The sequence below is a fragment of the Euprymna scolopes genome, chromosome 33 (genome assembly GCF_053919585.1).
Source record: "Euprymna scolopes isolate OS-2025 chromosome 33, ASM5391958v1, whole genome shotgun sequence".
NCBI classification, from domain to species: Eukaryota; Metazoa; Mollusca; class Cephalopoda; order Sepiida; family Sepiolidae; genus Euprymna; species Euprymna scolopes.
In genome coordinates, this window is record NC_136514.1 from 65,051,398 (window position 1) to 65,067,530 (window position 16,133).

Here is a 16,133-nt window from a genome sequence, read left to right on the forward strand (position 1 = left end):
CAGAATTTAACAAATGAAGTCTCATTGGAAAGATAATGACCTGAATTGTGTAATGAGCTATATAACATTTGCCCTTAAAGTCATACATTAAGGGGATTATTCATCATCCAGAGTCTATTTTTAGCACTTTATTACAGCCATAAAAAGTTTCATAGTCATTTGTTTTCCTAGTTTTGCATATGAATTACAAAATATCTGATATTTCCTCCAAACCTCTGGCCTTGATGAAGGGGAGACTAAAACTTGCTGCTATGGTTTCAAATGATCTGAAATAACAGCAAGGGGAGATTTGATTCCAAATATTTCACATATGTTATATCTCCCCTCTTTTGGAAGGAAGAGGGAAGATATAACATATGAGAAATATTATAAATATCTCCAATATCAAATAATCCTCATACACTGAAATTTACTTTTTGCATGAAAACCGAAGAGAGGAGTTATAACAATAACATATGAGGAATATTCAAATCAGTTTACCTTCATATAGTCACTTTCATATCCATGATTGAATATATAAAGAAGTTTGTTTTAACAATTTTTAAATAGAAAAAGAGTGAGAAAAAAAAAATCAACTTTATAGGTATATAGATTTCAATAGATTAGAACTTATTTAATACACACACATCTATTATATCATAAAACTCAAATCGTCTTGCTTGGGTGTTGAAACCATGTATCCGGTCTACAGCTTCCGGTTTAAAAAAATCTGCACATGCGTCATTAAATAAAAACAAAGCGATGAAAGCTCTTGTTTCTAATCGACAATTTTTCACATTTAAAATATGCAAATAAAACCAAAACCTTCCTGCTTTTTTCCATCAGCATTTTACGAATTTATTTCTATTTTTCATTGCGAATTGGAATTGAACAATTAATTTTTATTTAAAAGAAACAATAATTTGAATTCAATCCGAGATTCTTCAGAAAATACCACAAAAGTTTTTGTACGATTCTTTTATAAAATAAAAAAATTAAACTTTCTTTCATTTTTTTTTTAACAGTTTAAAACTTTTTAAATTCATTTTTTCAAGCTACAATTTGAGACACTAAAACCAATGCAAAACATTTAACATTACAAGAACATTAAAACAAAAAAGAAGCTTATATTTGGGCAAGGTAATGAATTCTCTGGAAAAGTGTGCGATGCTAATTGAAGAATGAAAGCAGGAATTGTAATACACCCTACTAAAGCCTGATTTATCACAGCTGGTGAATTTCAAAAATGTAATCTGGAAGTGAAAACACTTTAAGATAACAATATGCAATAAAATTCTGTTTTAAACTTTGAAAAAATGCCACAGAAACTTATGGAATGCTTCAGACTGCTTTTGGACCATCTTGCATGAATCGAGCATCAGTTTTTGAGTTGCATAAGAGATTTAAGGAAGGCAGGGAGTCTGTAAGGGATGATGAGAGGTGTAGGAAGCGTAAGGAAGTCAGAACATAAGAAAGAATTTCATGGATAAGGACCGGAGTGTGTCTCCAAAGATAAAAAAGTGCACAGTTTGATGCCAGTGTAGGAACTGAAGATGCGAAAGATTTGCGCAAAGTTTGTCATAAGGGTTCTCCATCTTTGTCACAGATTATTTGACAAAGATGAGCATCAAGGCAGTTCCTCACCATCCCTATAATCCAGTCCTTGCTCCTTGTGACTTATAGTTATTCCCCAAGATCAAGGAAACGGTTGCCATTATGAGACAATTGAGGCGATGAAAGAGGCTGTGACGAGGGTCAGTGATACAATCACACAAGAGGACTTACACGAGCCTTCCAAAAGTTGTTGAAACAGTGCAACAAGTGCATTGCAGTTGGAGAAGATTACTTCAAAGGAGATTTTCTTGATATTGAAAGCATGACGTTCTTACTTCATGATTGTAAATATTCCTAGTTTCACCAAAATCTACACAAGACTGACTATAGAGATTTCCTTTCAATGTGTGTGTTCCAAGCAATACCTGCATTCAATTTTGGTGTTTCATGTGTGTAATATCAATAAAAGTACCCATACAAAAAACAAAAATCGGAACAAAAAAACCCAATTTTAAACATAATAAATAAAAATAAAATAAAATGTCTACTGTTTATAATAAGCATTGCCGATATGGAATTCAAAATTTAAAAATTTAACAGTTTAAAGTCAAACAAGTGCAGAATCTCAGTCAATAAATAAGCATATTTATTGATTAAAATTAAATTCGATATTTTGATTCATAACAGAATCTTTATAAGGAAATACAGTCTTTTTTTTTTTTAACGTACCAAAAAAAAAAAATAGAAAAATCCTTGCATTTTCCCGATGAAGATTTTGTTATAAATCGAAATATTGAATTTAATTTTAATAAATGAATATGTTTATTTATGGAAAGAGATTCTGCACTTGTTTGGTCTTTAAACCGTTAAATTTTTTAATTTTGTAATATTTAATGTTTCTTTAGCATCAAATTATATTCAATTATGCAGAATAATTTATGCATTACTTATTTTCTATAAAGGTAAAAACTATGATGAATTGTTTTCATATCAGAGAACAATAAAACAGATTTAAATCTTAATGAATAATAAATTAATATCTATTTGGTCTTGGTGTTTTGTATCCATTAGGTTGCTTTCATGGCATCTCATCTCTATATTAATTATGTGATCACTGGATGTTTCTCACCTTTAGCTTTTTTTCCCCCCCTTAATATTTATTGAAATCAAAAAATACAAGAATTAATTCTGACATTTTGAAATTTGAAAGGTATTTGGAAATATTTAAACTGTTGAATAGATAGCTAGTTCTGACTTTAAAATTCTTAATAAATTCATATGTATTAAAAGATTGATTATAATCAACTTTAAAAAATTGTAAGAAAAAAAAACAAATAAAAAAGGTTTAGTTAAAAAGCAAGTGAAACAAAAATGAAAAAAGACTGGAGAGATTACATCTATTTTTAATAAAGAAACACACATTTTTAAAAGTGAAATATTTTGAATTAATTATTAAATAGAATATTTAAAATTTTTCCAAATAATATGGATTTTTAATGTTTCAAAGTCATTAAAAAAGAAAGAAAATTCTAAATTTACACAATTTTGAAGCAGTTAAATTCAATTGAAATATTTCTTTTATTACAAAAAAAAAATAAAAAATGAATAATAATAAAAAAACTAATTCGTGATTATAAAGTATTTTGGAGTGGGAAAGAACATGAAATTTATAAAATCAACCAAAAAAAAAAAAAAAAAAAAAAAAAAGAAAAGAAAAAGAATAAATGGGAATCCGAATCTACAATCAAAGAATTTCTATCAAAATTGACTTTGACTGGTAGGAAGGTTATTATAGCCTGAAGTCTGTTTCCAAAAGAAAGGGAAGAAAGAATGAATCCATGGACTCTTCTCATTGTTTTTATGATGAATTTAATTAAACTTGTTAAAACATATTCAACGCCTATGAACTGTTCAATTGGTTTTAATAATAAGCCATAACAACAACAAAAATAAAATATATAAATCCACAAGAAATGTGTATTGAATATATAATTGATAAGTAACATTTTTATACATTGTAAAGTTATCCTAAAATTACAAGTGACAGAGAGGTGGGGGTGAGGGCTAGATTCTTTACATTGAACTGTATCTAATTTCATCTTTTGTGGAAAGCATGTAAATTTCATTTCATATAATATAAAAAGTTAGTATGAAAATAAAAAATTAAATTACATGAAAATGTATCTGAAATTATTTAAAAAAATCTCTATTTAAAAGATAAGATAAACTTGACATTAACTTGCAATTTCTTTTTTTAAGAAAATTTAGTACATTTTTATCATGCAAAATTTATTCATTTATTTCAGTTGTTGAAAACTTAAAAAATATATCTGAAAATAAATTAAAAAAAAAGATAAAATTTTATCAAGTGAATTTCCTCATTTATTTTTTTGTTTAAATTATTGGAAGCAAATAGTAACATTCATAAAATGGAGAAAATGAATTGAGTATCCAAGGAGATTTTCTTGATATTGAAAGCATGACGTTCTTACCTCATGATTGTAAATATTCCTAGTTTCACCAAAATCTACACACAAGCCTGACTATAGAGATTTCCCTTCGATGTGTGTGTTCCAAGCTATAGTTGCATTCAATTTTGGTGTTTCTCCAAATTCATATATTGATAAAAAAAGAAGAGTATTATAAACCGGTGGTCAGCACTTCATTCAGATTTACTTGCTGTTGCCATCGCTTATTATTGAATATTAAGCAATGCTGCTGTTTGATACTAACGGTTGTCTCGTATTGACAGAGAATGGCTGGAGAATGATGTGATGGGGGCGGGGGGAATAAAAGAGGAAGAATAGTACAATTAGAATGTGTAGTATTGATTGTACCCTCGAAATACTAAGGATTTCATCAAGATAACGTTTGTTTTAGCATAAATAAATACAGTGAATGGAAAAGTGAATGAAAAGAGAGTCAAGTGATAGCAAATGAAAAAGAGGCAGAGAGAGAGAGAGAGAGAGAGAGAGAGAGAGAGAGAGAGAGAGAGAGCAAATAAGCTCCTTATTTGCTCTCTCTTCTCTTTCTCTCTCTCTTTTATTTGATGTCTCTTTCTCATTTGCTCTCAGTTTTTTTCACTCTCTTTCTTTTCATTCACTGTATGTATGAGAATGAGAAAAGAGAACGAATGAGAAAGGAGAAAGAGAGTGGACTAGAAAGGAGGGAGAGTGGGAACAGATGAGAAAAGGAAAAAGTGAGGGTAAACGAGAAAGAAGAGAAAGTGATTGAGAACAAAAGGAAAAAGAGAGTGGGTGATAAGAGAGAGAGAATGAATAACAAGAGAGAAATAGATAACAGACAAGAAAAAGAGAAAGAGAGAGGGAGTGTGGATGAGAAAAGAGTGTGAGAAAGAGAACAAATGAGAAGGAAGAGAGGCAGAGAGTGCAGACAGCAAAAAGAAAGCAGGCAAGAATATATATATATATATATATATATATATATATATAGAGAGAGAGAGAGAGAGAGAGAGAGAGAGAGAGGACATGAAAAGGGGGAAAAAGAGGATATGAAACGGGAGAGAGAGATGACACAAAAAGGGAAAAAGAGGGCATGAAAAGGGAAAAAGAGAAAGAGGACACGAAAAGGGAGAGAGAGAGAGAGAGAGGATATGAAAAAGGAGAAAGAGAGAGAAAGAAAGAGGACACAGAAAGGGGAAAGAGAAAGAAGACATGAAAAGAGAGAAAGAGAGAGAGGGAACATGCGAAAGGAAGGGAAAGAGAGCAGACAAGAAGAGAAAAAAGAGAGATAGAGTAGATGAAGAGATAAAAAGAGAGAAAACGAACATGAAGGAAGAGAGAAAGAGTAAAATAGAGAGTGATGACGGAAGAGAAGAGAGAGAGAGAGAGAGAGAGAGAGTGAAACAGAAAAGAGAGATATAAAGGAGAGACTGAATGCAAATGCAAAAAAGAGAAAAACAGACAAGGCGTAAGAGAATAGACAGAATAAAAGAGTGAAATATGAAAGAGAGGAAAAAGGGAAAAGATAAGAGAAAGAGAGAGAAAAGGCAAATAATGAGAGAGAGAGAGAAAGAGAGAGAGAAAGCAAAAGATGAGAGAGGATGAAAAGAATAAAGATGAGAGAGAGAAGACAAATGACGAAAAGGAGAAATAAAAAGCGAACAAGAGGAAGAAGGCAAAAAATAAGAAAGGAGAGAGTGAAGGCAAGAGAGAGAGAGAGAGAGTCAGTAAGGGTGAGAGAGAAAGAGCTGTAAGCAAAAGATGAAAAAAGAGAGCAAAGATGAAAGATTAGAAAGAGAGAGAGAGAGAAAGAGCGAAAGATGAAAAGAGAGAAAAATGACATCAATTGACCAGCAAGAACAAAAGAGACAAGAGATAAAGAGAATGACAAAATAGAGTGATAGAAAGAGAAAGTACACATGAGGTAGAGGAAAAGGAAATTGAAGAGAAATGAATTTTAAAAAGAAAACTTATTGATTGATTTAAAGGGTGGAAATGAGAGCAATGAACTGAAAGGCAACATATCTTTATCTACAAGTGGATGAGTCGAAGTCATTTGGCAAGAAACGAGTATAGATCTGGACATAGTACAACTCAAAATAGTAACTAAAAATTAGCAATTTGTAGCAATACTTTGCAGAACAAGGAAGAGAAAGTGCAGCAGCAGTAACTGGCACCATTATGGACATTACTGAGCACAGTTATAAAAAAATTTATTTGAAAAATTGAGGGGTGAGGAAGTGCAATAAAAATTGAAAAAGATTCATTTAAATAAGTGTTTTGTTCATAAAAATGATGTCATTTGGTGCTGGTTATGAGAATTAGCTAAAACATTTCGTATGAGCATGAAACTATTAAGAATAGAAAAAATTGTAACTTTAGAAGAATGATATTGTAAATAATGTGAGTCCCTTATCGTTCTGTCTCTCCAGGGGAAACAATCCTACTCTTTTAGAGTTATTTCCCTTTATTTCCGCTAATAACAATAAGAAAAAAAATGAGAGAGAAAATTGTTAGAAAGCATCTACAGATGTTTAAAAAAAAGACCCTAAAAATTAAAGGCTTAATGTAAAAGGAGTACATAACTAAATTTGTGTGTGCATGTTTACATATAAAAATAGCAGAAATACCCACTCCAGGACAACTAAGAAATCTTTGCATTCTTAAATAAGCTGACGAAGATTGGGAGACTAACATATTTAAAAGCAATCAAAAAGATACTTAGACAAACCAGAGACAAGAAGACAAAAAAATCAGAGCAAATCTCTTGCTTTAGGAACTAGTCCAGATGTGAGCTTCTGACCAAATAAGCCTATTTTCATTGTATCAATTGTTAGTGGAAGAAGAAGCATTCTTGGGTTGAAGTTAAACCTTTTAAAATTTCACGAGTTGAAATTGCAATTAAGCATTTAGGGATAGCAACTACAAAACTGGAAATAAACATCTTTTTATTCTGGAATCAAAACTGCTCAAATGTTGTACAGTTATTAGATGCAAAAGACAAGAAGAGATCTCTTCCACAACTTGCTCGCTTCTTCACCCAAGCAGCTGCTGGATTTTTGTTTGCATCTTCTTCCCAATTGATGACAAACTCAGGTGAACAAGATAATGTCACTGCCATGGAAAAAAAGTTTTTTTTTTTTCCATGTTCTTGCCTTGAACCCCGATCCTAAATTTGCATTTATCTTCTTATTTTTGTATTATTTTTTGTATTGGACAGCTTCCAGGTACAAGTACCAATACTTCTGTACAGAGGGCACATGCCAACCGTGGGCGTATATTGCTGTAACTCTCCACAACGTTATTACAAAATGATTGAAATTGGCTTTTTAGAATTGGTGTGATTTCCATTTATGGTTTAGAAATATAATAGCAAGGATTAGAATTTAAGAAATTAAAAAAAGATGTTTCCATCCATTAAAAAAAAAAATGCATTCAGGTGATGATGATTGACATTGGCTAGGAAATAGCTGGAATGCTATAGCAAAAAACAAAAAAAAAATCTTGTCTAGTGTGAGATTTGAATTCATATTGGAACTGAAGGAGGATGCTTATGCACAAAGTCACTGATTTAATGAACAGTTTATGTAAAATAAACATAAATATAAAATTTAAAAAATACTAGTAAGTATTACAAACCAGCCAGTTTAACATGTGAAAACAGATAAATATGGTGAAATTCTCTTCCTTTATCGTAACTCATTTTTGGGGGATTATCTTGATAAAATTTAAATGTAAACAAAATGCAATATTTTCTCTTTATAAATGTACAATTCTTTCTCTTGTATCATTAAACGAACTAAGAACCATCTTATAACAATATTAGTGAATTTATTTACATTCAAAGTAAATATACCAAATGTTTAAACACATATTGCTAATTCTTAATACGTGGCAGACATACTAATGTGTATAGAGTCAACATTGAACACAATTGGTATAGATGGGTGATAACAACTGAGCACAAAACTAGTCTGGTAGTGCTGAACAATAAAAGCAGACAAACAAATATATAGAGAGAGATTAGCAAACATGTTGCCTCTAAATGGTCAGCTCAAAAAGACATAAAAGAAGTGAACTTGTACTCTACATAACAGATGAAGTGACTAAATCAGCCAATAATAAGATAAGAATACCAGCTCAACTGTAAAGTGTAACAATCATATTTCTCTTCATGCAACATATATCCTCAACTCTCACTGACCAGATTTCGCTTCCATACATCATCACACTGTTTAGATCAATAAAAATGCTATTTTAAACTTAAGTGTGATAGACTGGCTGACAAAACTTCTTAGATAGGTGCTTGATTGTATTATGTGCATTCAATCAGCACATCAATGAAAATACTAGTCCAAACTGAAACTTGCTGAAATTACTTCAACCTTTCAAAGAAACTCAAGTAAATATTTTGAGAAGGACTATTTTCATAAACTTAGAATTATTTAAGCAAATTTAATAATAAATCAATTTTATATGTATTAGTGTTTGGAACTATCATGAAATTACATCTTTCATATTTGATTAAATATGTAGCATGGGTTCGTTTGGTCATACACATTAATCTGCCAACAATATTGGCTATTTATAAAGAAACACATTAAGAGTATTTTAAGCACAGCCAGGCTATACATTGCAGGATTTTAGTTCGATACATCTACTACTAATATTATTTTAGATATTTTAAGAGTATTATTCAAGTAAAAGCAAACAAGAAAGGCTACAAAAATCACAATTATGCTTTTCTTGCAAAACAAGTCAGGTTAGTGGGAGAGATCAATGGATTTCTAAAAATGAATAATCAGATAGATTCTTTTATTCAGACCTTTATATTATGAACAAGTATTGAACTATTTGCAAGAGTAAATCCAGTAAATCTCTATATGAATAAAATTTAAGACAACTTCATGTGTCTATGTGCCTTATTTCTTATAACTATGAGAACTGTATTATCTTTTTTATTTACTATTAATCAAATCTTTATTAAAATGAAAATGATTAGCATAAAATATAACAAATATTTTCAAATCCTATTCAAAAAATAATTACAAAATTAATTAGAATGCAATTCCACTTCTTTGTAAACAAATCAGTCATTTTAATCTTTAATTAATTACCTGGTAAACTTTTTTGACTCTTTGAAATTTGCAAGGAAATTAAAAGCATTTAAACTGTCAAATAAAAACTTAAGCACCTTTTAGAAAAGAAACACGAACTTGGTTGGTATAAAATCTCTCATCATGTCATTAATTCTGTTTTTCAAACCTCTTTTTAATTGATTTAATTAAGGAAAATAATGCTTGAAAATGGGAAATTAAGATTTTTATAAAATACCAGAAATGTATTTAAGTAGTGGAAGATCAATGTTATTCTGTTGTAAAATGTTAACAAATATTTATTCAGAAGAATTTGTTACAATTATATTGATAAAATTGAATTAAATCATACAAAGGTTTTCTGGGTTTTTTTTTTACAAAAAAGTCACCACTTACCAAGGTCCCAGAAGCCACTCGAGGATAAGAGTTAATAAGCATACGATAGTCACTGGGAAAATATTGTAATAATCATTAGTAGAGGAAATTTGATAAATTGGATTACTTAAGAGGATGTCTCATCAAGAACTTGTTTATGTTGGAGGATAATTTTAATATATATTAATAAAGAATTCAGGTAAAATTTTTGTTCATAAAATGATTATCCATTGCACAAAATTAAGAGAAATGAGAGAAAGAATCAGGGGTGAAAAATTAAGAAAATGACTGCTTTTTTCCAAGTCTTTCCTCCCTCTTTTTTAAAAATAAATACAATTTTTCTCCTCCCCTCTCTCTCTCTCTCTTTTTCCAAATAAAATAGACTTTTAGAGACAAAAAAAGTTTGACACGCAGATTTCAAAGTTTGACAAAATAACCTAAAAACGGCCGAAACGTACTCAAGATAATAATAGCATACAGAATAATCTAAATAATGCTCAACCAAAAAAAATTATGTCAATGAAAAGTTCTAAAACGCATTAATGTTGTATTTTTAATCCCTATGAAAAAAGAAGAGCTTGAGTATATTCTACAGCATTCTCTCGATTCATATATGTATATATAAATTTATATATATGTGTGTCAAACAAAGAATAATTTTTACAAAGTTTTTCAAAGACAAATGTTATATTATGCTCATAGATACTCAAAATGTCGTCCATGCACTTCACTGCAGCATCAAACAACGATTTATTTTTACAACACTCACACGGCACCAATGAAAAAATAGCAATAACGCATTTGATTCATGATCTAAGCTTACCTTCAAATTTCCCGCTTTTCTAGCGACCACCCTGTATATACAAACAAACAATTGGGTTGGTCATTGATTTTCAGAAATAATGTTGGTAATCTAATTTTTAAATATTTAAAACTTTTTTGTACCACATATAAGTCAAGCCCAGTTGTGGTTACAGGAACTGTAAATTACGTAATTCTAGATGGCTCTGGTTCAGTGGAAACGGGAATACAGACGATTTAAGAATTGGATGAGAAGAGAGAGACGAAGAACAAACCAACAAGTTTTGTTTTTATTTAAAAAAATTATAACATTGTTTAATGTGAGAAAAGTAAATGCAATTTAGAAATACAGAAAAATATTTTTCTCCTAACAGCAACGGCTAAGTGAAACTCACTGTTCCTATTTACTTATGGGGCAAAGATAAAGCATGAGTTTTTAATGGGAGGGGGTAATAAAAATTGCCCTGTAGAGAAGAGTTTTCTCCTCTTCTGACAGGGAACAGAATACATACTTTGTTTTTACTTCTCTTTAAAAAGAAAAGAACATTATGGCCCCATAATCTAAAATTTGTCCTCAAGTAGTAGATCAATTTTCTGACAATTTTTATGAAGAAGATAATTTGCTATTTTGCATATTTTGCTTTCATAGTATTGACACTAAAATCAAATCACAAGAAAAATCTTGTCTCGAGTGAAAGAGAAAACAATCACAATTAAAAAGTAAAAATGTATGACAATATGATTCTGTTGTTGATTCAATTGTAAAGGCGCACTTTGATATTCCTCTTAACAAAATAATGTCATTTTTGTTAAAGCATTATAAGGAAGGTCAATTGTGTTTGGCAACTTCATCTACCAAAATTATTTGCTTGTCACTTTGCTGCTCCTAAAGCCAAGTTTGATAAACAGATGTTAGCATAACTGGCAAATCACAATCCCAACATCTATATATATATATAAAAATGTAATTCTTGGTTCGTTCAAAGTTTATACAACCATATTTCTACATTACCAATTTATTTGAAATTTTCAGACAACCCATCCTTAGAGTCGAGGGATGTTTCTATGTTATTAAAATAAATTTACATCGCCAATTATTAAAATATTAAATAAAATAAATATATTTTTCGTAAGCCGTTAGTGCGAACCTGTTTTGTTGATAGAACTGAACTTCAGGTTCGATTCATTTCACACACCACGATTTGACGAAACGAATTAGAAGATTTCATTTTCTGTTTACTTGATAAGTGAAAAAAAACAAAAAAAAAAAAACATAATTCATTTGTTTATCTTCCAAATTTTTTAATTTAAATATTTTTTTCTTTATAATATCAGGTGAAAAAAAAAGTTTGTCGCTTGCTTTTTGAGTCGAAGTCGTTTTTTTGTTTTTTGTTTTTTTATTTTTCGATATAAGAAAATATGAACTTTTTTTATTATTAACACTATAAATTGTTTGGTAAAAGTACAGGTTTTTTTCGAAGAAATTTTACGGATTGATGACGTGCTTAAATAATATTTGGTGCTAATGCAGAGAGTGGTCCGCGCTATTTTTTAAATTGTATTTCCACATTTGATTAAAGTTTTATTATGTTTTTTTTATTCAATTGTAAGGTTAAAATACAGATTAGGTACAAAACACCCTCCCTCCCCATGTAAAGAATGGCTTTTTAAATAATAATGTTATTATTTCAGCACGGATCACTCTCTGCATGAGTACCGTATTTTCACCTAACAATTTAATAAACAAAACATGGTACTTATGCAGAGAAAGTACCGTGCTAAAATAATAACATTATTTAGAAAGCCATTCTTAACATGGGGGGGGGGCGTTTTGTAACTATTCTATACTTTCACCTAACAATTTAATAAACAAAAGATCGTACTTATGCAGAGAAGGTACCATGCTGAAATAATGCTATTAAGAAAGCCATTCTTAGCATGGGAAAGGGAGGGTGTTCTGTAACTATTTTATACTTTCACCTAACAATTTAATAAACAAAAGATAGCACTTATGCAGGGAAGGTACTGTGCTGAAATAATACCGTTATTTAGAAAGCTATTCTTAACATGGGGGGGGGAGTTTTGCATCAATTCTATATTTTCACCTAACAATTTAATAAACAAAAATAGATAGTACGTATGCATAGAAAATACCGTGCTGAAATAATGTTATTTAGAAAGACATTCTTAACATGGAGACAGTATTTTGTAACTATTCTGTCCGTTTACCTAACAATTTAAAAACAAAACATGGTACTTATGCAGAGAAGCTACCCTGCTGAAATAATGACATTATTATTTAGAAAGCTATTCTTAACATGGGAATAGGGGTGTTTTGTAACTATTCTGAACTTTCACCTAACAATTTAATAAACAAAAGTTAAACTTAAGCAGACAAGGAACAGTACTGAATCATTAACATTATTTAGAAAGCCATTCTTAACATGGGGAGGGAGGATGTTTTCTAACTATTCTGTACTTTCGGTGGTAATGCAGAGAGTGGTCCACGCTAATTTTTAAATCATATTTCCACGTTTAATTAAAGTTTTTATGATATATTTTTTATTCAATTGTAAGGTACAGAATAGGTACAACCCCCCCCATGTTAAGAATGGCTTTTTAAATAATAACATTATTTCAGCACGGATCACTCTCTGCATGAATACCGATTAATGTTTTGTTGCTTGCTTTTTTTATCATATTTTTTTGTTTTTTTAAGAAAACCTTTTTAACAAAAATTGAAAGTACACGTTTTTCTTTTTTTCTTTTTTACAGAAGTTGTTTTTATATAAGAAAATATGAATGCTTTTTCTTTATTAAAGAAATTGGGTACTCGTGCACTTATTTGATCCGTGCTGAAATAATAACGTTATTATTTAAAAAGCCATTCTTAACATGGGGAGAAGAGGGGCTTTTGTACCTATTCTGTACTTGAACGTTACAATTGAATAAATTGTAGGTTTTTGACTATTCTGAATACGGAAATCGCATTGAAATTTTGCAGAAATAAGTAGTTATCAAGATATAAAAAGTTGTATAATGCATTCTAATCTCTGGCGGCCATCTTTTTTACACGCTTGCAGGCGTCATAAATAAATTTATGCACGTAACAAAGATGGCCACCAAAGAATACAATGCATAAAACAACTATTTATATCTCGATAACTTATTTCTCGATACTTATTTCTGCAAAATTTCAATGCGATTTCCATATTCAGCATAGTCGGAAACCTTTAAAAGTCGTCATTTAAAAGAAAATTGTGGAGGTGGACCTAATCTAAAAAAATACCAAAAAAACACATAAAACTTTAATCAAACTTGGAAATACGATTTTAAAAAATAGCGAGGATCAGTAAGTGCATTAGCACCCATTAATCGACTAAGGTCACCTTATTGCCAAATAAGCTCCGGCTACAATGTTGAACGCGCCGTTAACATTGTTTTTTTTTGTTTTTTTTCTAAGTTAAATTCAACTTTCACAATATCTTTTTATAATTTCACAATATCTTTTTTTAATGATAAATTGTTAGTTAAAAGCACAGAATAGTTACAAAACACCATCCCCTCTCTATGGTAAGAATGGCTGAAAAAAAAATATTAGGTACTCATGTAGAGAGTGATCCGTGCTGAAATAATGTTATTATTTAAAAAGCCATTCTTAACATGGGGAGGGGAGGGTGTTTTGTACCTATTCTGTACTTTAACCTTAAAATTGAATAAAAAAACATATCATAAAACTTTAATTAAACTTGGAAATACAATTTAAAAAATAGCGCGGATCAGTAAGTTCATTAGCACCAGAAATTGTTAGGTGAAATACAGAAAAGTTTCTACCAAGAAAACCATTATTTTTTTTTTTGCTATTCTTACCAAGGGGAGGGAGTGGTGTTTTGTCACTATTCTGTGCTTTCAACTAACAATTTATTAAAGAAACAAAAGGTCCACCTCCACAATTTTTAACATGGGTAGCTTGGGGGGGTTATTCTGAAAGCTGTTCTTAACATGGGGAGAATGGTGGTATTTATTCCAAAAGCCGTTTTTAAAAGACGAAAGACAGGTAAAAGGTTAAAACACGTGGTTAGGCATGGGTGTTGTTTATTCCGAAAGCCATTCTTAATATGGGGAGGTTGGGAGTGTTTATTCATGGCCATCAGTGAATTATAGCGCATAGTACAGGTCTTTATATCCCGAAAACTAATTGCCTCTCCAAATTTTAAATGAGATTTTCTTATTCAGCATAGTCGAAAATTGTAGAGGTGGACCTAATGTAAAAAAAATACCCTCCCCCCAAAAAAGATATGAAATTTAAATTTAAGCGTGATACTAAAAATAAAATTAGACAGAAAAATACACCTTTGGGTTTGTACTTGCACAAAGACTTGAAAAAGTTGTCAACAAAAACAAATATATAAAAAGTAAATATTTTCAAAGGCAAGATAAGTTACCTTTCTACCTAATTGGATAATTTTTAGTGTTTTTATTGGGTTTGTACTACTGTACATATAGATTCGAAAAAGTTGTCAAAAAATAAATGTATAACAAATATTATCAAAGGCAAGATATATTACTTTATTACCAAAATGGATAATTTTTTTTTGTTTTTTTAGTGTAAAATGTTTATTCGGCTCGAAAAACACAGCGTTTACTGCTATATTTGAAAATTACAAATGGCGGCAGACTGTGTTAAACACATTAGGTTTGGGAAAATGAGTTAAAACTAAAACACTATACAAAATACTGTTAAAAACCACCAAATACATGTCTGCCTATGTCACGGTAACATATATTGAGTGAGTTCCTGACAGTATTTTGTATAGTTTTTCAGTTTTAACTCATTTTCCCAAACTTAACGTGTTCAACACAGTCTGCCGCCATTTGTATTTTTCAAATATACAGATAAACACTACATGTTTTCGAACCGATTAAACATTTTATACTTAATAAAAACACTAAAATCTTATCCAGTTAGGTAGAAAAGTAACTTATCTTGCCTTTGATAACATTTATTTGTTATATTTATTTTTCAACAACTTTTTCGCTTCTGTGTTTAGTAATACAAACCCGTTTTATTTACTACAATGTTAAGTTGGCTCAAAAAATAGTGTTTATCAGTGTATTTGAAAAATACAAACGATGACGGACACTGTTGATGATGTTAAGTTTGAGAAAATGATTTAAAACTAAAAAACTATCCAAAATACTATCAGAAACCCACCGAATATGTCAGCCTATGTCACAATAACATATAATCAGTAGGTGTCTGACACTGTTTTGTATAGTTTTTAACTGATTTTCCCAAACTTAACGTATTCAAAGAGTCCGCAACCATTCATCTTTTTCAAATACATAGATAAACACTGAGTTTTTTGAGCCGATTAAACATTTTACATTAAATAAAAACACTAAAAAATTATCCAGTTAGATAGAAACGTAATTTACCTTACCTTTGCTTTCATTTATTCGTTTTTGGACAACTTTTTCGAATCTGTGTATAGTAACCCCCTCCCCCCTTACCCAAATATTAATTAAAAACTATTTAGCGTTTCAACGTTTTAGCAACTTTCGGCTTAATCCACTGAATATTGGTCGAGCCCAAGCCATGATTGACAGTAACTCCCGAGGATCCAGATCCAATTCTGCAAGAGTACCATTTTTTTTTTTTCATTTTCGCCTTTTTTTTTTTTTTTAAACTTTTTGGAGTGGATTGCTGTACTAAGAATATAAGAAACATGTTTTTTCTCTTTTTATTAGAATTTTCCATTACACCAAATTAAGCCACAGCAACGCGTGGTAGGGTACAGCTAGGTTTGAATATAATTGCAAACATTTATGGGAAGTTATTTCCCATTGATGTTGTAACCGTCAG

At 30.3% G+C, this 16,133-nt stretch overlaps 1 protein-coding gene across 6 annotated transcripts in view; it reads right to left on the reverse strand.

Moving 5' to 3' along the window:
* LOC145258276 (stress-activated protein kinase JNK-like) overlaps nucleotides 1–16,133 on the reverse strand; it is a 432,258-nt gene that overhangs the window by 280,864 nt on the left and 135,261 nt on the right. The window contains exon 1 of one of the 6 annotated variants that reach the window (XR_013864085.1): nucleotides 4,026–4,341. The exons of 4 other annotated variants lie outside the window; for them this stretch is intronic. Coding sequence is in view for 1 of the 2 variants with exons in the window: in XM_080116277.1 (XP_079972403.1) it covers nucleotides 4,026–4,030 (5 nt within the window). In the remaining variant the exon portion in view is untranslated. Of the gene's footprint in view, nucleotides 1–4,025; nucleotides 4,446–16,133 lie in introns of those variants that run through there. One more of the 6 variants, XM_080116277.1, reaches the window with a different exon arrangement.